This window comes from Salmo salar, chromosome 11, assembly GCF_965601325.2.
Source record: "Salmo salar chromosome 11, fSalSal1, whole genome shotgun sequence".
NCBI lineage: Eukaryota > Metazoa > Chordata > Actinopteri > Salmoniformes > Salmonidae > Salmo > Salmo salar.
This window is the reverse complement of record NC_138301.1, coordinates 82,561,161-82,586,256: the sequence shown is the minus strand read 5'-3', so window position 1 is coordinate 82,586,256 and position 25,096 is coordinate 82,561,161. Positions and strand designations below refer to the sequence as shown.

Here is a 25,096-nt window from a genome sequence, read left to right as displayed (position 1 = left end):
TAAAGTTTAAACACTGAGGTAAACATTAACGCTCATGCACAATTTAAAAGAAAGAAAAAATACAATAAGAAAACTTATTCAGAATCAGAAGGGCTCTATGTAGAACCCTTCTTGCCTTCCAAACAATCATCAAAGAACACTTTCTTCCAAAAACGGTTCTTAGGATGAAAAAGGTTCTAGGTTGAACTCTTTGCCTAACAAAGAACCCTTGTCTTCCAAAAAGGGTTCTTTAGATGACAACGGTTCTTGGTAGAACCCTATCCCTCCGCAAAGAACCCTTTTGGAAACCTTATTTCTAAGAGTGCACTGTAGGCCACAACGTGGTGATATATTATATATTATAATGGAGGCTCCATAAAATGTGTTTAGACTAGGCATATTGTATTACTCTTTTCAAGACTGAGAGTAGAGCAGCTCAACCACTCTAAACAGACAGTGTGTTCATCCCAAATGGCACCCTATTCACTATATAGAGCATTACTTTTGACAACAGCAATATGGGCCCAGGTCAAAAGTAGTGCACTCTATAGGAAATAGGGTGCCATTTGGGACTTAGGCGGTAATGCTCTGCTGGTTCTGAACAACAATAGCTTTTAGGCTACATGCAGTCAAGCTTTTTCCCATTAACCTCTCAGCTAATTTGAGGGCACCTACTGTAGCTAGCTTTTCCTTTCAAAAGCCCACCCGTATAAAAAACTATTTTGTACACAAAGCAATAGAGGGTAAAAGTGTAATAGGATGTTTACCTGACTTCACTATCTTAAGGAAAAACAGTTAGTAAAACTAACAACTAGTAGACTATGCAGCATGTTCTTCACATTACATTACCCCACAGTATCTCTCTGGATTCATTCCAAGTGGCACCCTATTCCCTATACTGCACTACTTCTGACCAGAGCCGTAGGCAGGCTCTGGTCAGATGAAGTGCACTATAAAGGGAATAGGGTGCCATTCGGGACATGCACTATGTACTTCATTGGCTCAGTCCTTTGTAGCCAGAGTAGATGTAAGTGAACACATTTAGCCAGCTATAGCTAGCTGGGTCCCTCTGTAAGCTGTTTAACAAATTAAGGCGTGTGTGTCTGATGCTACATGCCTTTAAGCTGTTAGTGTATGATACAATTCCATCGAGATGCAGGCAGCCTGGCGGCCATGGAATCGCATCAAAGACTTCTCGGGCAAGCAATTGACAGAGGAATTACTTTTGGTCTGCATCTGAGAGAAAAGAGGCCATTACTGAGGCACACAATGAAATGAGCGCGGCACAGAGGGAGAATGCTAAATAGACCACTAAAGTGACAAAGCACATAGGCTTACACACAGCGGCCCAGCACTGTGGGCTACTGCCTACACAAACAAGACCCCCTGCGCACTAATATACCCAATCCAAATAGTTAGATTCTCTCCATGCATAATATTGTAGGATAGAAACTCAGTTACACACACTTACTTACCTGTGGCTCGCGCCCCCACACACATACACACACCCCCCCACACACACACATACCCCCTTTAGACACACACATACACACACAGACACACCACCAACATATTTTCACTTTAGTTTGAGGGAGGACATAAGCCAGCTTACAGTGACAGTCTATAAAAGTCTATAAAGCCCTCTTCAAGCTGACACACAGCACTTGAACACATTGTACATCACATGTGGCTAAGAGAGGAAGGCATTCAGATGAAAAGTGTTGAACTGCACTTTCAATTCCAACTACGGTTGCAGTCAATTTCATGAACTGCGATATCCCTAGCGTGCAGTTGGGTAAAGCAAATCAAGAACCGGCTGTAGTTGCAGCCTACCACACAGTACGAACACTGTTAAAACGAAGTGCTTCGTAACACCAAAACAAGTAGCAACTGAGCTATCACCAATGTGAAGGAGCCGAAACCTTAACTTTGCTGGAGTATTGAAACACATTATCCTGAGATGTTTTGAAACATTACTTGGTGGGTTTTGACACCACTTAATCAAGTGTTCTGCAACACCTATTTTGGTGTTTCGAGTTCGGTTAGATACTTTCTCTTTTGGTGTTGTTTGGGCGGGCCGGCGTGCGTGGCGGCGTGGGCTCGAAGGGGCTGTGGGGGCTCGGAGCCAACATTATTATGGTGTTTCAAATCCTGTCTAGTACATAATTGGACCACTTCTTTTGGAGTATTTTAATGTTTAACATTGATTTATGTATCTGATCATTTGCCAGTTTAACCCATTTTGTCAGGCACAGTTGAGCACAGTTCTCGATCCCCCAGGAGTAGCTGCAGGTTTTCCAGAAACATTGCAGGAAACGGTATTAGCCTCCAACATTACAAGCTAGAAATGTGGGAATGGGTCGTCTCATCACTGAACTTCATTTTGCCTGACGGTTTTTAAATCTGTTCATCATGAGCAATTACACCTCATGGCACAACAAGCTGCTTAATACTAATATAGAGGTATACCTTTCTTTCTTCAAACATGCATACCACATTGTGTAAAATAATAATGAAGTCTGAACCTTTTGAATTACCTACAGTCCTCTAAAAACAGAGCCACAGGGCAAGAGAGGAAGTGCAAGGAGATTAAAAACACGAGACTTCCAATGAGTTCAATAACTTAATTTTCTCTATCTTTGGTTATCCTCATAAAATATAGTTACAATTAGAATTCCACAACAAACATTTCTTCATAGACCCTTATCATGAATCAATATTTAAGGTGTAACCCATTTGCATTTCTCAGTCTCACACAGTCTGCTAAAAATATATTTATGTTTGTTTTGATGCAGCATTTTACATACACTGAAACGCAAAGTGTTTTCAAACACTCTCTTAAAAACACTAATATTCAGATTGAAGAACCACTTCGGGTGTTTCAGAATAATGCTATTCCATTTTTAAAACACTTTCTGTGCATCGTAACACTTACATTGGGTTTACATTCAAACACCTTCCAAAAACGAGATCTCAGCACTACTTTTCATGGTTTCATGCAACACAAACAACATTACATAATCCCAGTGTTTTGAGTCTTTCTATTTTTACAGTGAAGCCACTGTTACTGCCAGTGTTGCTTGATCAATTTCTCAATTTAGAAACCAACACACGATTTCAGCCTTACAGACTATGATCATGTATTATTTCAATATCAATGAACAGAGGTGTATGTGAAATGAATACCATTATTTTGGAATATGAGCCAAATCAAAGAAGAAACTCCCAATGGACTAAATAGGCTATCTAGAACACAGACAGGCCAGCTTTAGTTTAATAAACCTGTGACAAATAAATTAAATACTAGAATTGAGGGACATGTTTTCTTAATAATAAAAATCATCAAATATTAGGCCTTCTCCCATATCTCTCGTGCGCTCCCTGTTTGAATTTCCCACGCTCTGGCATGTCATTTCCTGGTTCAACACCGTGGACAGCTCCGCCGTCTCTCACATTTTTTCACCAATCGCTATTCTTGAGGCTCGAGGCAGGAGAGCAAAGTTTTGGCAAAATCTGAGTAACCGGTGCAGCTTTCCGTAAACCTTCGTCTTCCTTCGCAAATGTTTATCAGAACCCGTAGTGGCGATTAGAGGACGAAAGGGAGGACGAAAGAGGGAGAGCAGAAACACGGAGACTGAGAGGAGCCGAGATTTTTTTTTTTAAATATGCGAAGAGACTGTGATTCCGCACAGATTTATCGCTTTCTACTATTTGATTGCTGAGTGATAAACAGGCGGCGAGCGACCTCAGCGCTACGAGGGAGCGGAGAGGACTGCCGTGCGGGGGACGCAAAGGAACCGATCTGCATGTGAGAGCATTGGTACGTTCCACACACCGGAGGCAAGAGATGCAGCCCTCGAGCAAGATCCTGAGTCTTATCGTCCTCGTCTTGATGGGCACAGAACTCACCCAAGTAGGTTTGAACACACGCCATTTTCCCCTCTGTATTAGAGCTACAACGTGGCGGGCGGTTAATTGGTCCGATAAAAGATTAAGAGGCTACCCAGTGCCTGCTCGCTAGACAGAGCTCCGGTAAATCAGACAGTTTCCGCACTTAAACAGATTAAAGGGTGGGATTACATGGCGATGATGTGGATACATTGTGCTACACGGGCGCAGATAGCGCCAGAAGCGCCCAATGAATGTCACACAGCCTGACCCTACTGGGGCTCTCCGTCTAACGCGCAGGGATACAGAGATATACAAAACGCACAAATGTGTGTCAATATACAATATACAAATATATTACACACGTATAAATAATGAGCAAATGTAATAAATGAATGACAAATATATCCATCCAAATAATCAATGTGCGGGTTAGGGTTATGTCAGAATGTTTTTAATTCCAAATCGAATCGTTGTGCTTTGTCTGCTAGATGTATCGTTATTCTGGATGTGTCGTTTGTTTTGAATAAATAACAGTCAAAGATGATTGCATATCAAGTAGCACAGCTCGTCCTTTGAAGATGCCCAAACGAGCAGTAAGAATTTGACTTCTGAGAGGAATAGGGAGGTCTTCATTCTAACCAACGAAGTACATTTTATTTGTCTGGTATAAACCATTATACAACATATTGATCCAATCACCAAAAATGTATCCAAGGCTGTAATGCAGGAGTTGACAATGTGATGGAAGAATGTTGTCAAGTGTTGTTCTCTGTCTGAACCACCCACACAGCACTTCTGGGAGATGCTTATGGTGGTGCTGTCCATGGTGCTGATGGTTGGTTTATTGTTGTGAGGAAGTTGCCTTTAACTCACATTGTGCACATTTTACTCTATAATTTAAAGTAAATTCCCACATTTTTAGCACACATTTTTACATAAAGGGTTACACAGGTATTCAAGCAATTATTTATGTTTCCCAAAATTACACGTGTGTCTGTTCATTCCCAGAGACCTACACACAAAAAAATTATGGTTATAAATAGTACCAGATTGCGGTTCTTTGGCTTGTAAGTATAGTGGAACCCTTTTTGGTGCTATATAGAACATTTCTTTTCAAGGTTCTATAAAGAACCATGCTCATGAGGTTCTAAATGGAACCCCTATGATGCTATAAAACACCCTTTCCTAAGGTTCTATAAAGAACCATTAAAAAGGTTCTTTATAGAACCAAAAAAAGGGCTCCACTATGGTTACAATCCTTTTTGGGGCTATATATAACACTTTTTTATGGTTATTTTTAGAACCTTTATAAATAACTGTTTATTTTATGGAGAAGGGTTCTATAAATAACCTATATCAATCTGAAAGGTTCTGTGTAGATCCTTTTGAAGAACCACACTTTTCTTGTCTTTCTGGTAAGCCCTATTATATTGCTATAAATCCATAGGTGTTAGAAGATTAATTGAATCACGTTAGCTACCTCTGGAACAGCTGGGGGTCCATGAGGAGAGAATTGAGAAACTCTGAGTGATTGAGTCAACCATTTTCAATTGACGCAAGGCCATGCAAAATCTTTCACAAGATATGCCACTGCCCATAATCATATAGCAGAGCATAACACAACACATTTTTACATTACATTTTAGTCATTTAGCAGACGCTCTTATCCAGAGCGACTTACAGTAGCGAAGGCATACATTTCATACTTTTTCATACATTTTTTTTTTCTTCCGTACTGGTCCCGCGTGGGAATCGAACCCACAACCCTGGCGTTGCAAACACCATGCTCTACCAACTGAGCCACACGGGACCATTAGATAGACTGGAATGACACTCTCACTCACGGTTGCACAAAAAGAGCCCCAAAATATCTTAATGAGCCACCTCCCCTACATTTTAAGTATCACTAAAAGAGCAAAGAACCCTTATGTGAACTGTAAAGAACCATTGAAGAGCTCAAAGGGTTCTTGAGTCATTATGGTTCCACATAGAACCAGCACACTTCCCAAAAAACTCTTGAGGAACCCTCATATTTTTTTACCTATCTCCCTAAGCATGAACAAGTTGACAACTGGTTAAAACCTCGAGGATACAATCCCGATAACGGGATTGGATGGACAACAACCAGTGAGATAGCACGGCGCGATATTCAAAACAAAATAATCTCAAAATTAAAATTCAAGTATTATACGGCATTTTAAAGATACTCTACTCGTTAATCCAATCACATTGTCCGATTTCAAAAAGGCTTTACGGTGAAAGCAAAACATTAGATTATTTTAGCATAGCACCTCAGCAAAAAAACAAAAAAAAAAGCAATTTTCCAAGCACGATAGCCATCACAAAACCAGATATACAGCTAAAATTAAGCACTAACCTTTGACAATTTTCATCAGATGACACTCCTAGGACATCATGTTAGACAATACATGCATTTTTTGTTCGATCAAGTTTATATTTATATCCAAAAACCCAATTTTTACATTGGCGCGTGACGTTCAGAAAATGTTTTCTCCCCATAACCGCCGGTGAATAGGCACATTTAATTTACAGAAGAACTCATAAACGTTGAAAAAATGTATAAAAATTATTTAAAGAATTAGAGATAATCTACTCCTTTATGCAACCACTTTGTCAGATTTCAAAATAACGTTACGGAAAAAGCACATTGTTCAATATTCTGAGTACAGAACTTAGCCTTCAATGCTAAGCTATACAGTTAGCCTACAACCACGGCGTCGACAAATCTCTAACAATATGTTCGAAATATTTACTTACCTTTGCTGATCTTCGGCGGAATGCACTCGGATCGGCACCCACTTCCACAAGAAATGTTCATTTGTTCTGCAAAGTCCATCATTTATGACAAATACGTCCGTTTTGTTGACCCATCCAGAACACTTTACAATGCCATGTGGCATGGACGCAAATCCATAGACGAAATGTTCAAAGTTCCATTACCGTTTGTAGAAACACATCAAACGATGTTTACAATCAATCCTTTAGGGTATTTTTTAACGTAAAATTGCGATCATTTTACAACCGGGCAATAGCTATTCATCCCAGAAGAAAAATATAAAAACGATGAAGTCACGTGCACACGCATCTTAAGACACCTCTCCTCAGACTGGCCAATGATTGACTGAGCCAAAATGATCTGCCCGGTAACAGCTGACGGTTGAAACCAGTTCTTAAAGATTGTTGACAGCCAATGGAAGAGTTAGGAGGTGCAACGTAAATCCTATGTCACTGTAGTTTTTCAAGGGATTCAAAACAAAAAATGTCATATTTCTCCCACTTCCTGATTCAATTTTTCTCTGTTTTTTTCTGCCTGCCTTATGAGTTCTGTTATACTCACAGACACCATTCAAACAGTTTTAGAAACTTCAGAGTGTTTTCTATTCAAATCTACTAATAATATGCATATTCTATTTTCTGGGCCAGAGTAGTAACCTGTTTAAATTGGGTACGTTTTTCATCCGGACGTGAAAATACTGCCCTCTAGCCCCTTGAGGTTATTAACAAGCAGAATGGACATTAGTTGAACATAATAATCCTGTCAACATGAATACATTATGTGGACATCTATTTGGCAATGCATAAACATAGACCACACAATATTCTACCAAATTTGAACCTACATTTTAATTAAAATTCAACCACAGGCCTCAACATTTAATTCATTTCAGATTGGATTAATGTTAGGGACAGATCGGAATTTACTAGGGCGGGACTGGTCTACCTCAAGGTGTCATAAAAAAAAGCACCCCCCCTCCACAAAGTAAAACATATTTTCACTTGACCCTCCCGTTGTACTATAAAACATATTGAACACCCTCCCCCCTCATAGAATTACCTCAAAATAATGTGTTTACTGCCACAAATAACAATAACTGTAGGGATCCTGTGTTTATAAACATGGATATCGACTTTGCCACTTCAGCATGCTTTTGTGGTACAGCTGATTCCACGGAGGGCTACGGGCCAGAAGGTTGAGGTTTCGCTGACCACCACAGACGAGTTAACTCTCCCTGCCTCAGTGATTACACTACGATCAGAGTTGGCTGCAGACACAATCAGCTAGGGGGAAATCACATTTCATTCAACATTTTGATGCAATATTTCTAATTATATAAAATGTATGCAACATATTTTCAACCAACAGGTTTCTGTGCTAATGCACCTCACAACTAATAAACAAAGCATACCGACATTGGGCAATTCAATATCATGGTTTGCATTTTCAACACCACAATAAATAGATTATGTCAATCTCGACAAACAGAAAATACATCCCTACCTTCTAGGCTTACCCAGTATCAAATCCTTGGCTTGACAATGTCCGAATGTCATTCAACTTTTCTGTTTTCTGTATTAGATCTCTCTTTCCATTCATCAACCAGCTGCTGCACAGTTTGGACTGATTGATTTTATTTGTCAGTTAACATAACATATATACAGTTGAAGTCGGAAGTTTACATACACTTAGGTTGGAGTCATTAAAACTCGTTTTTCAACCACTCCACAAATGTATTGTTAACAAACTACAGTTTTGGCAAGTCGGTTAGGACATCTACTTTGTGCACGACACAAGTAATTTTTCCAACAATTGTTTACAGACAGATTATTTCACTTATAATTCACTGTATCACAATTCCAGTGACTCAGAAGTTTAAATACACTAAGTTGACTGTGCCTTTAAACAGCTTGGAAAATTTCAGAAAATGATGTCATGGCTTTAGAAGCGTCTGATAGGGTAATTGACATAATTTGAGTCAATTGGAGGTGTACCTGTGGATGTATTTCAAGGCCTACCTTCAAACTCAGTGCCTCTTTGCTTGATATCATGGGAAAATCAAAAGAAATCAACCAAGACCTCAGAAGAAAGAATTGTTGACCTCGACAAGTTTGGTTCATCCTTGGGAGCAATTTCCAAACACCTGAAGGTACCACGTTCATCTGTACAAACAATAGTACGCAAGTATAAACACCTAGGGACCACGCAGCCGTCATACCGCTCAGGAAGGAGACGTGTTCTGTCTCCTAGAGATGAACGTAGTTTGGTGCGAAAAGTGCAAATCAATCCCAGAACAACAGCAAACGACCTTGTGAAGATGCTGGAGGAAACAGGTACAAAAGTATCTATATCCACAGTAAAATGAGTCCTATATCGACACTTTTTTGGTTACTACATGATTTCATATATGTTATTTCATCATTTTGATGTATTCACTATTATTCTACAATGTAGAAAATATTACAAATAAAGAAAAACCTTGGAATGAGTAGGTGTGTCCAAACTTTTGACTGTTACTGTATAAGTAAAAATGTTGATAAATACTTTGAGGGAAAATATACTTGATACGATTTTGATATGTTGTTGGCTCACCTAGCTATCTTAAGATGAATGCACTAATTGTAAACCACTCTGGATATGAGCGTCTGGTAAATGACTGAAATGTCAATTTTTATGTAAAAATTGCAGAGCCTGCTGAGTATTATTCTAATGAGCTCTGCCCTGAAACAAGGCCATTAATAGTACCCAGTGTGCTTTGTTGTTGATTTTGGTATGTTCATTTTCACATATACATTTACATTTTGGTCATTTAGCAGACACTCCTATCCAGAGTGACTTGCTCAACTAAGGTAGTTAAACAACAACATATCACAGTTATAACATGAAAAACATTTTTGTAACCGTTACTTGCAAATTTATTTTTGTATTTGAGTATGTATTTTAATTAAATACATTAGAGAAAACAAGTGTTTTGTAGTTTATTTTGATACACGGATCACTGTATTTTCTGTCTGAATTGTGTCCTGTTTTGCATCACACACATGCCCACAAAAAAAAAAAATATGTTCTTCAAAGTTTCTTTGGGAAGGGTGATGGTTCTATGTGGGGACCATAATACCTCAAATAACCCTTTGAGATCTTCAATGGTTATTTACAGTTCACAAAAGGGTTCTTTGCTCTTTTAGTGATAATTGAAATGTAGGGGAGGTGGCTCATTAAGATATTTTGCTGTGTGGTATGTGCACAGCTCTTTTTGTGCAACCGTGAATTAGGTCATTCCAGTTCATCCAATGTGTTGTGTTATGCAATTGTATATTATGTCTATGGCTAGTGATAGGGTTGTGTGAAACACTCATGTATGGGCTTCTGTCAATTGAGAATGGTTGTTTAAATGTATTTCTTTACGCTCTCCTCGGGGACCCCAAGCTGTTCCAGAGTTAGCTCTCTTGATTCAGCTTGTCAATTAACACAATAACACCTATGGAATTTTAACAATATGAGATGGCTGACCAGAATAAAAAAAAACATGTATGGTTCTTCAAAAGGATTTACAGAGAACTTTTCAGGTTGAGAAATGTCAATAAGTACCACCTTGTAACCAACATCAGAGAAGGCGTGTTTGGAGAGGGGCATGGTTTATATAGCTAGGAGCTACTCTGCTGGTGCCAACATTTGACTGTAGTGTCTCTGCAAATAGTGCATAATTAAAAGTTTACCCAGTTCATCTATATAAAAGATACGTATAGGTTTCCCCTTTCATCTGTGTCTGGTGTTCGCTAGTTACTGGCTAGCTAGGTCTTCAGCCAGCATGGAACAAACGTGGGGAGGGCTGTTCAAAACTCTGATGCAGTTGTCAAGTCAACACATCAATCAGTGTTGCTGTGATAACATCACAAGAGACATGCCAAATGGGATATACAGTGCCTTTGAGAAGTATTCAGACCCCTTGACTCTTTTCCCAATGATGTTATATTACAGCCTTATTCTGAAATTGATTGAATCTCAACTTAATACCCAATATTAACAAAGCAAAAACAGGTTTAGACATTGTTGGCAATTTATTAAAAATACAAAACTGAAATATCACATTTACATAAGTATTCAGACTTTTTACTCAGTACTTTGTTGAAGTACCTTTGGCAGTGATTAAAGCATCAAGTCTTCTGGGTATGACACTACAAGCTTGGCACACCTGTATTTGGGGAGTTTCTCCCATTCTCTGCAGGCACTGTCAGGTCGGTTGGGGAGCGTTGCTGCACAGGTTTTTTCAGGTCTCTCCAGAGATGTTTAATCGGATTCAAGTCTGGGCTCTGGCTGGGCCACTCAAGGACATTCAGAGACTTGTCCGGAAGTCAATCCTGCGCTGTCTTGGCTGTGTGCTTAGGGTGATTGTCCTGTTGGAAGGTGAACCTTCGCCCCAGTCTGAGGTCCTGAGCGCTCTGGAGCAGGTTTTCATCATGGATCTCTCTGTACTTGGTTCCGTAAATTTTTTTCCTCGATCCTGTCTAGTCGCCCAGTCCCTGCTGCTGAAAAACATCCCCACATAATGATGCTTTCACCACTGTGCTTCACCGTAGGGATGGTGCCAGGTTTCCTCCATACGTAACGCTTGTCATTCATTGTTTTCATCAGACCAGAAAATCTTGTTTCTCATGGTCTGAGAGTCTTTAGGTGCCTTTTGGCAACCTCTAAGCGGGATGTCATGTGCCTTTCACTGAGGAGTGGCTTCCATCTGGTTACTGTACCATAAAGGCCTGATTGGTGGAGTGCTGCAGAGATCCTTGTCCTTCTGGAAGGTTCTCCCATCTCCACAGAGGAACTGTCTTTTCAAACTTCCTGGTAATTAGCATTGAGATAAAAATCACTTTTTCTCTAATTTTGAGCATTGATATCCAAAACAAATATTATGGGTGATATTTTAGTCACTCTAAAGGCTATTTTACGTGGGAATCAGTCCTCAACTGGCAGCTTCATTAAATAGTACCAGCAAAACACCAGTCTCAACGTCAACAGTGAAGAGGCGACTCCGGGATGCTGGCCTTCTAGGCAAAGTTGCAAAGAAAAAGCCATATCTCAGACTGGCCAATAAAAAGAAAAGATAGGCAAAAGAACACAGACACTGGACAGAGGAACTCTGCCTAGAAGGCCAGCATCCCGGAGTTGCCTCTTCACTGTTGACGCTGAGACTGGTGTTTTGCGGGTACTATTTAATGAAGCTGCCAGTTGAGGACTTGTGAGGCGTCTGTTTCTCAAACTAGACACTCTAATGTACTTGTCCTCTTGCTCAGTTGTGCACCGGAGCCTCCCACTCCCCTTTCTATTCTGGTTAGAGACAGTTTGCGCTGTTCTGTGAAGGGAGTAGTATACAGTGTTGTACGAGATCTTCAGTTTCTTGGCAATTTCTCACATGGAATAGCCTTAATTTCTCAGAACAAGAATGGACTGATGAGTTTCAGAAGAAAGTTCTTTGTTTCTAGCCATTTTGAGCCTGTAATTGAACCCACAAATGCTGATGCTCCAGATACTCAACTAGTCTAAAGAAGGCCAGTTTTATTGCTTCTTTAATTATAACCACAGTTTCCAGCTGTGCTAACATAATTGCAAAAGGGTTTTCTAATGATCAATTAGCCTTTTAAAATTATAAACTTGGATTAGCTAACACAATGTGCCATTGGAACACAGTAGTGATGGTTGCTGATAATGGACCTCTGTACGCCTATGTAGATATTCCACCAAAAAATCTGCCATTTCCAGCTACAATAGTCATTTACAACATTAACAATGTCTACGCTGTATTTCTGATCAATCTGATGTTATTTTAATGGTCAGAAAACTGTGCTTTTGAACATTAGTGTAGCTGTTGCCAGAGAATCGACTGTTCATTTCTTTACCATAAGCCACCTCCATTTTAGAGAATTTGGCAGTACATGCAATCGGCCTCACAACTAATTGTTTTTATAATTATTTTCTCTCTGACAAAAATCTTCCTTCGGCCAAATGTAGTTGCGTACTCCTCCCCTAGAGCACTACATATCCAATAGTTCCTTTATGAAGATGTACTCAGAGCATAGCTAGTATGTGGGCAGTATGTATTCCAGAATTCCTTAATTTTTTTTTTTTTAGAATAGATAGTGAGGGCAGTATTTGTTGTTGTTGGTTCAGGTTTTCCGTCATGCAGTGAAAGGCCAGCTGTTCACCTGGCAGTTCCCTCAAGGCTTTAGGCCCACTACATCTCCCTGCATGGCAGTTTTAGACCCCTCTCCCTGCCTGCCCTCTCACAGAGACCTGAAAAGCAGCTGCTGCTGTTACAGTAATATAACAACCCTCTGTAACACTCAAGGATTCAGGCCCACCTCTCCCTCCAGCTTTATGAAGTGATATACAAAGAAACACAGCGAGCATGGGCCCGTGAGTTCTTCTGCATAAATATAGAAATAGAGTTGGATAAATGTAGATAAACTTGCATTTTTTTTGCAAGGACTTATACAGGATACTAGCCTCAACATCAAAACCTTCATTCCAATTTTTGTATTTATTATGGATCCCCATTAGCTGCTGGCAGCAGTAATTCTTCCTGGGGTCCAGCAAAATTAAGGCAGTTTATACCATTTTTAAAAACATTACAATACATTCACAGATTTTACAACACACTGTGTGACCTTAGGCCCCTATTCCACCACATCTACAGTTCTAAATCCATGTGTATGTGTGTATAGTGTGTATGTTATCGTGTGTGTGTATGCATGTGTCTGTGCCTATGCTTGTGTTGCTTCACAGTACCCGCTGTTCCGTAATGTGTTTTTTATCTGTTTTTTAAAATATAAATGTACTGTTTGCATCAGTTACTTGATGTGGAATAGAGTTCCATGTAGTCATGGCACTATGTAGGACTGTGCGCCTCCCATAGTCTCCTCTGGACTTGGGTACTGTGAAGAGACCTCTTGTGGCATGTCTTGTGGGGTATGCATGGGTGTCCGAGCTGTGTGCCAGTAGTTCAAACAGACAGCTCGGTGCATTCAACATGTCTGACACATGTGCTCCCACTCCGGCCTCTAGGTCACCAGGCTGCTCATTGTGGCGCACACCTGTCACCAGCGTTACGCGCATAATGACACTCACCTGGACTCCATCACCTCCTTGATTACCTGCCCTTTATATGTCACTCCCTTTGGTTTCTTCCCCAGTCGTCATTATTCCTGTTTCATGTTGGTGCGCTGTTTGTGTGTCTTGTTTTGTTCATTTATTTATTAATTAAATGTATTCACTCCCTGAGCTTGCTTCCCGACTCTCAGTGTACATCGTTACAATGTCAATACCTCTCATAAATACAAGTAGTGATGAAGTCAATCTCTCCTCCACTTTGAGACAGGTGAGATTGACATGCATCTTATTAATATTAGCTCTCTGTATACATCCAAGGGCCAGCCGTGCTGCCCTGTTCTTTTTTTTGTAGCAGCTGTCCACACGACTGAACAGTAGTCAAGGTGGTACAAAACTAGGGCTTGTAGGACCTACCTTGTTGATAGTGTTGTTAAGATGGCATAGTGTGGCATATTTATTATGGACAGATTTCTCCCCATCTTAGCTACTGTTGTATCAATACGCTTTGACCATGACAGTTTACAATCCAGGCTACTCCAAGCAGTTTAGTCATCTCAACTTGCTCAATTTCCACATTATTTATTACAAGATTTAGTTGAGCTTCAGGGTTTAGTGAATGATTTGTCCCAAATACAATGCTTTTAGTTTTAGAAATAATTAGGGCTAACAAATTCCTTGCCACCTACTCTGAAACTAACTGCAGCTCTTTGTTAAGTGTTGCAGTCATTTCAGTCGCTGTGGTAGCTTATGTGTATAGTGTTGAGTCATCATAGAGTCATACATAGACACTCCGGCTTTACTCTAAGTCAGTGGCATGTCGTTAGTAAAGATTGAAAAAAGCAAGGGGCCTAAACAGCTACCCTGGGGAATTTCTGATTCTACTTGGATTATGTTTGAGAGGATCCATTAAAGAATACCCTCTGTGTTCTGTTAGACAAGTAACTCTTTATCCACATTATAGTAGGGGTTGTAAAGCCATAACACATGTTTTTCCAGCAGCTGACAATGATCAATAATGTCAAAATCTGCACTGAAGTCTAACAAGACAGCCCCCACAATCATTTTATCATCAATTTCTCTCAGCCAATCATCAGTCATTTGTGTAATTGCTGTGCTTGTTGAATGTCCTTCCCTATAAGCGTGCTGAAAGTCTGTTGTCAATTTGGGTACTGTGAAATAGCATTTTACAGAAGTTTACTATGGGTTGGTAACAGGCTGATTGGCCAGCTATTTGAGCCAGTAAAGGGGGCTTTACTATTCTTGGGTAGCGGAATGACTTTAGTTTCCCTCCAGGTCTGAGGGCACACACTTTCTAGTAGGCTTAAATTGAAGATGTGGCAAATAGGAGTGGCAATATCGTCTGCTATTGTCCTCAGTAATTTTCCATCCAGATTGTCAGACCCCGGTGGCTTGTCATTGTTGATAGACAACAATATTTTTTTCCTCTTCCACACTGACTTTGCGGAATTCAAAATTACAACGCTTGTCTTTCATAATTTGGTCCGATATACTTGGATAACTTGGATTAGTGTCAGCGTTTGTTGAAATTCACAATTCCATACCTAAAACCTTGATTTTGGACAAAATTACCTGAATGGACTATTACTACCAAGTACTATCAAGGAAAAATACTTCTAACAAGCCAAGACCTGGAGAAGAAACACAACGGAACCTGGAAATACCATCCAACACAAAATTGCGTGAGTAATGTTCAGACTGAACCTACTTTCTGAAGCCAAAAAGTAAAAGACAATCTCGAGGTAATTTTGTTATATGAAGCTTAATAAATAAGGCTACTAATCTGCTAGGAAATAATCTGACTGAAATTAGCACTGAAGTGTGAAGTGAGAGGAGTGAAAACTCAAAAAAAGCAGGAGAGTTTCACAGCCTCTCCCCACCCAAATGCAGAGGCCTTTGAAGCCCTCTCCATCTGTGCAGAGAAAATATCCTCCTCAGAATCCCCAAAATACAACAGCCACAGGACAACTTTGTTTGGACGTTGTAAAGCACCATTCGCCAAAAACTGACAAGATAAAGCTAGCTAACGGCCTCGTTTTCCATGTGGAAAAGATGGACAGAGACATACTAGCTACGTTAGCTGGGATTTTCTACAAGGAATCTGCCTCCTGAAAATAGCTTCTCCCAAGTGGGTCTGACACCTACTCCCATTGCCTGCTGCACTGCTGCTTGGATTCCACCTGGCGATCTGTTCACCGTTTGCCCTGGCATGTCTCCCCTTATCTGGTATAGGTACCCCCGCCACACTCCCCCCTCTCTCCCGAGCTTTCTCTTGCCTCCAGCACACATGCACTGTTGAGGCAAGTGACTCTGAACTTACAACGGCTAGCCCAAAGTTATATTTTTCTCTTGTGCCTTATGCTATTTGCCTCATGACGCCTGCATGCTTTGTTGACTATGAACTTGCTTGTTTACCCAACCATGGGAAAGTCTGTTTTTTTTAAACACTCGGGACTCTGACTCTCTACTGGTTACACGGACTCTTGGCCTCCCATCCTATTCTAACCACCTCTTGCTGGCTTTGTATTCATGTTACCTGATGAAATTGCTGTACAATATGATCTTGTATGATATCATTCAAATGTTATAAATCAGCACTGCAGAGCTCTCCCTGTCCTCTGCCATTCCCTGATTGTATTACTATTGATTATATCTGGAAATGTGCAAGTACACACTGGCCCATCTACTGTTGCTAGTCCCAATTCTGATTTGTGCTCTGATATCTGCTTCACTGATTTCTGCTCACGTAAAAGCCTGGGATTTCTGTACGTTAACACCAGAAGCTTATTACCTACAATGTATCAATTGAAAGTGTGGGTTCACAACTCCATTCCAGATGTGTTGGTCATTACTGAGACGTGGTTAAGAAAGAGTGCTTTGAACACTGATGTTAACCTTTTTCGGCAAGACAGATCTTCCAAAGGTGGTGGAGTGGCAATCTTTACCAAGGAACACTTTCAGTGCTCGGTTGTCTCCACCAAGTCTGTTCCCAAACAATTTTATCTGCTGGATTTACACATTAAACTTTCAAATAACTCTTTGTTGACTGTTGCTGGGTGTTATCGGCCACCATCAGTACCAGCCTGTACCCTAAATGCCCTAAACTCTCTCCTGCTCCCTTACAATAAGTCTTAATTTGTCCTGCTAGGTGACCTAAACTGGGACATGTTTAAACCACCTGACCAAGTCCTAAAGCAATGGGGCTCTCTAAATCTTCCTCAGATTATAACCCATCCCACACACTATGACTCCAAACACCAAGAAAAGGCTACTCTCCTTGATCTTATCCTTACAAATAATCCTGATAGGTATCAGTCTGGTGTTTTCTGTAATGACCTTAGTGATCACTGTTTTACAGCCTGTGTTCGTAATGGCTGCTCAGTGAAACGACCTGTACTGACTTGTCATAGACGCTTGCTAAAAAAGCTTAATGAGCAAGCCTTCCTTCATGATCTGGCCTCTGTAAATTGGTATAGAATCAGCTTGATCCCCTCTGTCGAAGACGCTTGGCCCTTCTTTTTTGATATTTTTAGTGGTAACAAATACACGCTCATAAGCTAAATGAGAATTAAAAACAGGTTCAGCCCCTGGTTCGACCGTGATCTGGCAGAGTTACTCCACCTCAAGAATTTCATTTGGCGAAAGGCTCGGCACACGGCATTCAGGCTGACTTGCTCTCGTTCAGGCAAATTAGAAATAAGTACACTCAGGCTATCCGGAAGGCCAAAGTTAGTTACTTTAAGGAGCAGCTCTCTCTCTGTGGGTCTAACCCCAAGAAGTTCTAGAAAACGATTACAGACCTGGAGAATAAACCCTCCTCATCACAGCTGCCCATGTCACTTAACGTTGATGATGTGGTTGCTGCTGACAAGGAGCACATGGCTGAGCTCTTTAATCACCACTTCATTAAGTCAGGATTCCTATTTGACAATGCCATGTCTCCTTGCCTGTCCAACATTTCCTCATCTCTCACCCCTTCTAATGTGACTATGCTCCTCCGTCTTTTTCCCCTGCCCCACTACAAAGTATCTCCCTCTAGGCGGTTTCTGAGTCCGGGGTACTAAAGGAGCTCCTTAAACTTGACCCCCAATAAACATCTGGTTCAGATGGTTTAGACCCTTTCTTCTTTAAGGTTACTGCCCATATAATCGTCAAGACTGTCTTTGACCTTTTTAACCGGTCCCTCCTCTGTGGGGAGGTTCCCATTGCTTGGAAGGCAGCCACGGTGCGTCTTTTATTTAAAGTGGGATATCAAACTGATCCTAACTGTTATAGGCCAATTAATTTTTTGCCCTGTTTATCAAAAGTGTTGGAAAAACTTGTCAATAATCAACTTACTGGCTTTCTTGATGTCTATAGTATTCTCTCGGGTATGCAGTCTGGTTTCCGCTCAGGTTATGGATGTGTCACTGCAACCTTAAAGGTCCTAAATGATGTCACCATTGCCCTTGATTTTAAGCAATATTGTGCTGCTATTTTTATTGACTTGGCCAAAGCTTTTGATATGGTAGACCATTCCTTTCTTGTGGGCTGGCTAATGAGTATTGGTGTCTCTGAGGGGTCTTTGGCCTGGTTTGCTAACTACCTTTCTCAAAGAGTGCAGTGTATAACGTCAGAGCATCTGCTGTCTCAGCCACTGCCTGTCACCAAGGGAGTACCCCAATGCTCAATCCTAGGCCCCACACTGTTCACAATTTACAAAAACAACAGAGCTCAAGCAGTAGGGGGCTCTCTCATCTATTTATGTGTAGATGATACAGTCTTATACTCAGCTGGCACCTCTCCAGATATTGTGTTGTACGCAATAAAACAACGTTTTCTTAGTGTCCAACAAGCTTTCTCTGCCCTTAACCTTGTCTTGAACACCTCCAAAACAAAGGTCATGTGGTTTGGAAAGAAGAATGCCCCTAATCACACCCCCCACCAGTGTGATTACTACCTCTGAAGTTTTAGAGGTTGAGGTATGGTATGGTACGGACGGTACACTGTCCTTCTCTCAGAACATATCAAAGCTGCAGGCAAAGATTAAATCTAGACTTGGTTTCCTCTATCGTAATCGCTCCTCTTTCACCATAGCGACTGGAACGAGCTGCAAAAAACACTCAAACTGGACCGTTTTGTCTCCATCTCTTCATTCAAAGACTCAATCATGGACACTCTTACTGAGAGTTGTGGCTGCTTCGTGTGATGTATTGTTGTCTCTACCTTCTTGCCCTTTGTGCTGTTGTCTGTGTCCAATAATGCTTGTACCATGTTTTGTGCTGCTGCCATGTTGTGTTGCTACCAATGTGTTTTCATGTGTTTCTGCCATGCTATATTGTTGTCTTACGTCTCTCTTTATGTAGTGTTTTGGTGTCTCTCTTGTCGTGATGTGTGTTTTGTCCCATATATATATATATATATATAATTTTTTTTTTACATCACGGCCCCTGTCCCCGCAGGAGGCCTTTTGCATTCTGATAGGCCATCATTGTAAATAACAATTTGTTCTTAACAGACTTGCCTAGTTAAATAAAGGTTAAATATAAATAAATACAAATTCTTACAGAGGCTTGGAGTGTCAGATAAGCGCAGTTTGCACATTTGAGATTTTTCTGTTGTTTCCACTGCACCTGAAAGCTCAGTCAAGCACAGTATTTGAATCCAGGTATGCTGCTGTAACAGTAATATAACAGCCCTCTGTAACTTTCAAGGTTTCAGGTCCACTCTATCTCCACCTCTCCCTCCACCTCTCTCTTCCTGCATTCTTACAAAGGCCTGATGTGCAGACCTAGGTTCGAATACCATTTAAAAAAATGTCTAAATACTATTTGAAATAATTTAAAATACTTTATCTGTGCTTGATTGAACTTTTCTGGCTTAACTGACCAATATAGTAGTCCCAAAACTGTAAACCCACATTTGGCACTCTATGCAGGCTAGATCAAAATATATTTTTCATGTTTTAAATTGTTATTTGAACCCAGGTATGCTGCTGTTACAGTAATATACCAGCCCTCTCCTCTATAAACCTAAAGTTTTCAGGCCTACAATTCCATGCTACATATCACACACCTACAATCTGCATCAAAGTGCAAACCTCTACATATCGTCACACGCCTACAAACAAATACAAACCCACACACAGTTACAGGCTAACTCAGAGCGATATGTAACATACTCCCACTAATGTAAACACATGCAGACTCCCTCATAGATCAAATTAAATGTATTTATGAGGCCCTTTTTACATCAGCAGATGTCACAAAGTGCTTATACAGAAACTCATTCTAAAACCCCAAACAGCACCGCACCTAAGGGAGCAGCAGATTTTATACATGTGATCACTCCCTAGTGGTATGATCACCTACGTAAATGTATGTATACAGCAATATTTTGAGGTTACCTTATAAGGTGACCTAGTACAGTAGCTTCTCTGAATTCATTAGCATTGTCCACTGTCATACAAGATCAAAATGTCAAAACCAGACAGTGGTTACTTCTTTTTATCTAGTTTCGGTCTGACTCAGACCTAGCCTGCCTGCAAGCACACTCTTGCAACAGCTAGGGCTTAACCACAAAGACTAAAATAGATGGCTTGTGGAATGTATAGTGGTAGAGTTTTTAGGCACATAGCAACCGTATCTATTATAAGGCCTGCAGAAAAACATATGAATCTTAAGGTCCCCTTAATCAATAATGGGGAGGGTCTTTGGGACCCTAACCCCTTCAAGAGGAACCAGGTTCTGGGAGGGGGGGTCAGTCCTCTTCTGGCTGTTCCGGGTGGAGACTATAAGAGCACAGGGCCATTATGGCCAGATTGTTCTTCAAGATGTTCATACATTTATAGATGACCAGCAGGGTCAAATAATAATCACAGTGGTTATAGGATGTGCAACAGATTAGTACCTCAGGAGTAAATGTCAGTTGGCTTTTCATAGTCGAGCATTCAGAGGTCGAGACAGTAGGTGCAGGGGAGAGAGAGATCGAGAGAGGGAGGGAGGGAGAGTAGAAAACAGCAGGTTCAGGTAGCACATCCGGTGAACAGTTCAGGGTTCCATAGCCACAGGCAGTTGAACAGTTGAAACTGGAGCAGCAGCACAACCAGGTGGACTGGGGACAGCCAGCACTCATCAGGCCAGGTAGTCCTAAGGCATGGTCCTAGGGCTCAGGTCCTCCGGGAGGGGAGGGAGAGAAAGAGAATTAGAGGGAGCATACTTCAATTCACACAGGACACCAGACATAACAGACTGCTCCTAGCCCCCCGACACATAGACTATTGCAGCTTAGATACTGGAGGCTGAGATGGGGGAGTCGGGGGACACTGTGGCTCTGTCCGACGATACCCCGGACAGGGCCAACTAGGCAGAATATAACCCCACGCACTTTGCCAAAGTACAGCCCCCACACCACTAGAGGAATATCAACAAACCACAAACTTAGATACCCCCTGACAAGGCTGAGTATAGCCCATGAAGATCTCATCCAACGCTGAGCCAAAGGAGGCGCAAACCGGACAGAAAGATTACGTCAGTGACGCAACCCACTTAAGTGATGCACCCCTCCTAGGGAGTGCATGGGAGAGCACTAGTAAGCCAGTGACTCAGCCCCCATAATACGGTCAGAGGCAAAGAATCCCAGTGGAGAGAGGGGAGCTGGCCAGGCAGAGACAGCAAGGGTGTTTAGTTGCTCCACTGCCTTGCTGTTCTCCATCGCATCCCTGGGCCAGACTACACTCAATCATAGGATCTACTGAAGAGATGAGTCTTAAGTAAAGAGTTAAAGGTCAAGACTGAATTTGCATCTCTCACATGGATAGGCAGACCATTCCATAAAATGTAGCTCTATAGGAAAAGCCCTGCCTCCAGCTGTTTGCTTCAAAATTCTAGGGACAGTAAGGAGGCCTGCATCTTGTGATCATAGCATACGTGTAGGTACAGTTCAAGTCGGAAGTTTACATACACTTAGGTTGGAGTCATTAAAACTAGTCTTTCAACCACTCCACAAATGTCTTGTTAACAAGCTATAGTTTTGGCAGGTCAGTTAGGACATCTACTTTGTGCATGACAAAAGTAATTTTTTCCAATAATTGTTTACAGACAGATTATTTCACTTATAATTCACTGTATCACAATTCCAGTGGGTCAGAAGTTTACACACGCTAAGTTGACTGTGCCTTTAAACAGCAAAATGTCATGGCTTTAGAAGCTTCTTATAGGCTAATTTACATGATTTGAGTCAATTGGAGGTGTACCTGTGGATGTATTTCATGGCCTACCTTCAAACTCAGTGCCTCTTTGCTTGACATTATGGGAAAATCAAAAGAAATCAGCCAAGACCTCAGAAAAAAGAATTGTAGACCCCCACAAGTCTGGCTCATCCTTGGGAGTAATTTCCAAACACCTGAAGGTACCACGTTCATCTGTACAAACAATAGTACGCAAGTATAAACACCATGGGACCACACAGCCGTCATACCGCTCAGGAAGGAGACGCCTTCTGTCTCCTAGAGATGAACGTACTTTGGTGCGAAAAGTGCAAATCAATCCCAGAACAACAGCAAAGGACCTTGTAAAGATGCTGGAGGAAACAGGTACAAAAGTATCTATATCCACAGTAAAACGAGTCCTATATCGAAATAACCTGAAAGGCCGCTCAGCAAGGAAGAAGCCACTGCTCCAAAACCGCCATAAAAAAAGCCAGACTACGGTTTGCAACTTGCACATGGGGACAAAGATTGTACTTTTTGGAGAAATGTCCTCTGGTCTGGTGAAACAAAAATAGAACTCTTTGGCCATAATGACCATAGTTATGTTTGAAGTAAAAAGGGGGAGGCTTGCAAGCTGAAGAACACCATCCCAACCGTGAAGCACGGTGGTAGCAGCATCATGTTGTGGGGGTGCTTTGCTGCAGGAGGGACTGATGCACTTAACAAAATAGATGGCATCATGAGGGAGGGAAAATTATGTGGATATATTGAAGCAACATCTCAAGACATCAGTCAGGAAGTTAAAGCTTGGTCACAAATGGGTCTTCCAAATGGACAATGACCCCAAGCATACTTCCAAAGTTGTGGCAAAATGGCTTAAGGACAACAAAGTCAAGGTGTTGGAGTGGCCATCACAAAGCCCTGACCTCAATCCTATAGAAAATGTGTGGGCAGAACTGAAAAAGCGTGTGCGAGCAAGGAGGCCTACAAACCTGACTCCGTTACACCAGCTCTGTCAGGATGAATGGGCCAAAAATCACCCAACCTATTGTGGGAAGCTTGTGGAAGGCTACCCAAAACGTTTGACCCAAGTTAAACAATTTAAAGGCAATGCTACAAAATACTAATTGAGTGTATGTAAACTTCTGACCCGCTGGGAATGTGATGAAATAAATAAAAGCTGAAATAATGTCACGTCCTGACCAGTAACAGGGGTTATTTGTTATTATAGTTTGGTCAGGACGTGGCAGGGGGTATTTGTTTTATGTGGTTCGGGGGTATGTAGAGGGGTGTTGTATTTATGTTTTCCGGGATTTTTGGTGTATGTTCTTGTTTTGGTATTCTAGGTTTTCTATGTTGTGTATTTCTTTGTTGGCCGGGTGTGGCTCTCAATCAGGAACAGCTGTACATCGTTGTTTCTGATTGAGAGTCATACTTAGGGAGCTTGTTTTCACCTGTCTGTTTGTGGGTAGTTGTTTTCACATTGCTTTCGTGTATAGCCTGCGAAAATTTTGGACTGTCGTTTCTTTGTTTATTGTTTTTTTTCGTGTTCACTTTAATAAATAAATATGATGAGCACGCAACCCGCTGCGCCTTGGTGTAATTCCTACGACAGCCCTGACAAATAAATAATTCTCTCTACTATTATTCTGACATTTCACATATTTAAAATAAAGTGCTGATCCTAACTGACCTAAAACAGGGCATTTTTACTAGGATTAAATGTCAGGAATTATGAAAAACTGAGTTTAAATGTGTTTGGCTAAGGTGTATGTAAACTTCCGACTTCAACTGTATGTACGGCAAATCGGAGAGATAGAGAGGAGTAAATCTATGCAATGCTTTGTAGGTTAGCAGTAAAATCTTGAAATCAGCCCTAGCCTTAACAGGAAGCCAGAGTAGAGAGGCTAGCACTGGTGTCATTTGATCACATTTTGGGGTTCAAGTCAAGATTCTAGCAGCCGTGTTTAGCACTAACTGAAGTTTATTTTGTGTTTTATCCAGGTAGCCGGAGAGTAGAGCATTGCAGTAGTCTTATCTGAAAGTGATTAAAGCCTGTATTAGCTTTTCTGCATGATTTTTGCAATGTTTTGAATATGGAAAAAAGCTGCCCTTTGATATATTCTTGATATGTTTGTCAGAAGAAAGATCAGGGTCCAGAGTAACGCTGAGGTCCTTCACAGTTTTATTTGGGACCATTAAGATTAATCGTCAGATCCAACAGCAGATCTCTTTGTCTCATGGGACCTAGAAATAGCATCTCTGTTTTGTCCGAGTTTAAAAGTAAAAAATGTACCGCCATCTACTTCCATTCATCTGAAACACAGGCTTCCAGAGTAGGCAATTTTGGGGCTTTACCACGTTTCATCGAAATGTACAGCTGCGTGTCGTTCGCAAAGCAGTGAATGTTGGCATTGTGTTTTCCGAATGTCGTCACCAAGAGGTAGAATATATATTGAAAACAATAGTGGTCCTAAAACGGAACCTTGAGGAACATCGAAACGTACAATTGATTTGTCAGAGGGCAAACTATCCACAGAGACAAACTGATATCTTTCCGACAGATAAGATCTAATCCAGGCAAAAACTTGTCAGTGTAGACAAATTAAGGTTTTCCAACAGTCTTGATGGAGTTCCCACATATGCTGAGCACTTGTTGGCTGCTTTTCCTTCACTCTGCGGTCCAACTCATCCCAAACGATCTCAATTGGGTTAAGGTCGGGTGATTGTGGAGGCCAGGTCATCTGATTCAGCACTCCATCGCTTTCCATCTTGGTCAAATAGACCTTTCACACCCTGGAGGTGTGTTTTGGGTCATTGTCCTGTTGAAAAACAAATACTAGTACCACTAAGCGCAAACCATATGGGATGGTGTATCGCTGCAGAATGCTATTGTAGCCATGCTGGTTAAGTGTGCCTTGAATTCTAAATAAATCCCTGACAGTGTCACTAGCAAAGCACCCCCACACTATCACACTTCCTCCTCTATGCTGCACGGTGGGAACCACACATGCGGAGATCATCCGTTCACCTACTCTGCGTCTCACAAAGACAAGGTTGGAACCAAAAATCTCAAATTTGGACTCATCAGACCTGTGGACATATTTCCACCGGTCTAATGT

The 25,096-nt window shown here is 41.1% G+C and overlaps 1 protein-coding gene and 1 non-coding gene across 3 annotated transcripts in view; one reads left to right on the top strand and one right to left on the bottom strand.

Moving 5' to 3' along the window:
• The window catches only part of LOC106562961 (noelin), a 71,547-nt gene that overhangs the window by 3,349 nt on the left and 43,102 nt on the right, over window positions 1-25,096 (top strand). Inside the window, exon 1 of one of the 2 annotated variants that reach the window (XM_014128095.3) lies at window positions 3,423-3,892. The exons of the other annotated variant lie outside the window; for it this stretch is intronic. Within the exon in view, the coding sequence (XP_013983570.1) occupies window positions 3,827-3,892 (66 nt within the window). The 5' untranslated portion in view covers window positions 3,423-3,826. Of the gene's footprint in view, window positions 1-3,422; window positions 3,893-25,096 lie in introns of those variants that run through there. 2 annotated transcript variants of the gene reach the window in all.
• On the bottom strand, window positions 5,607-5,682 carry trnaa-ugc (transfer RNA alanine (anticodon UGC)). Its single transcript has one exon. It is a non-coding gene; the product is annotated as a tRNA-Ala (tRNA).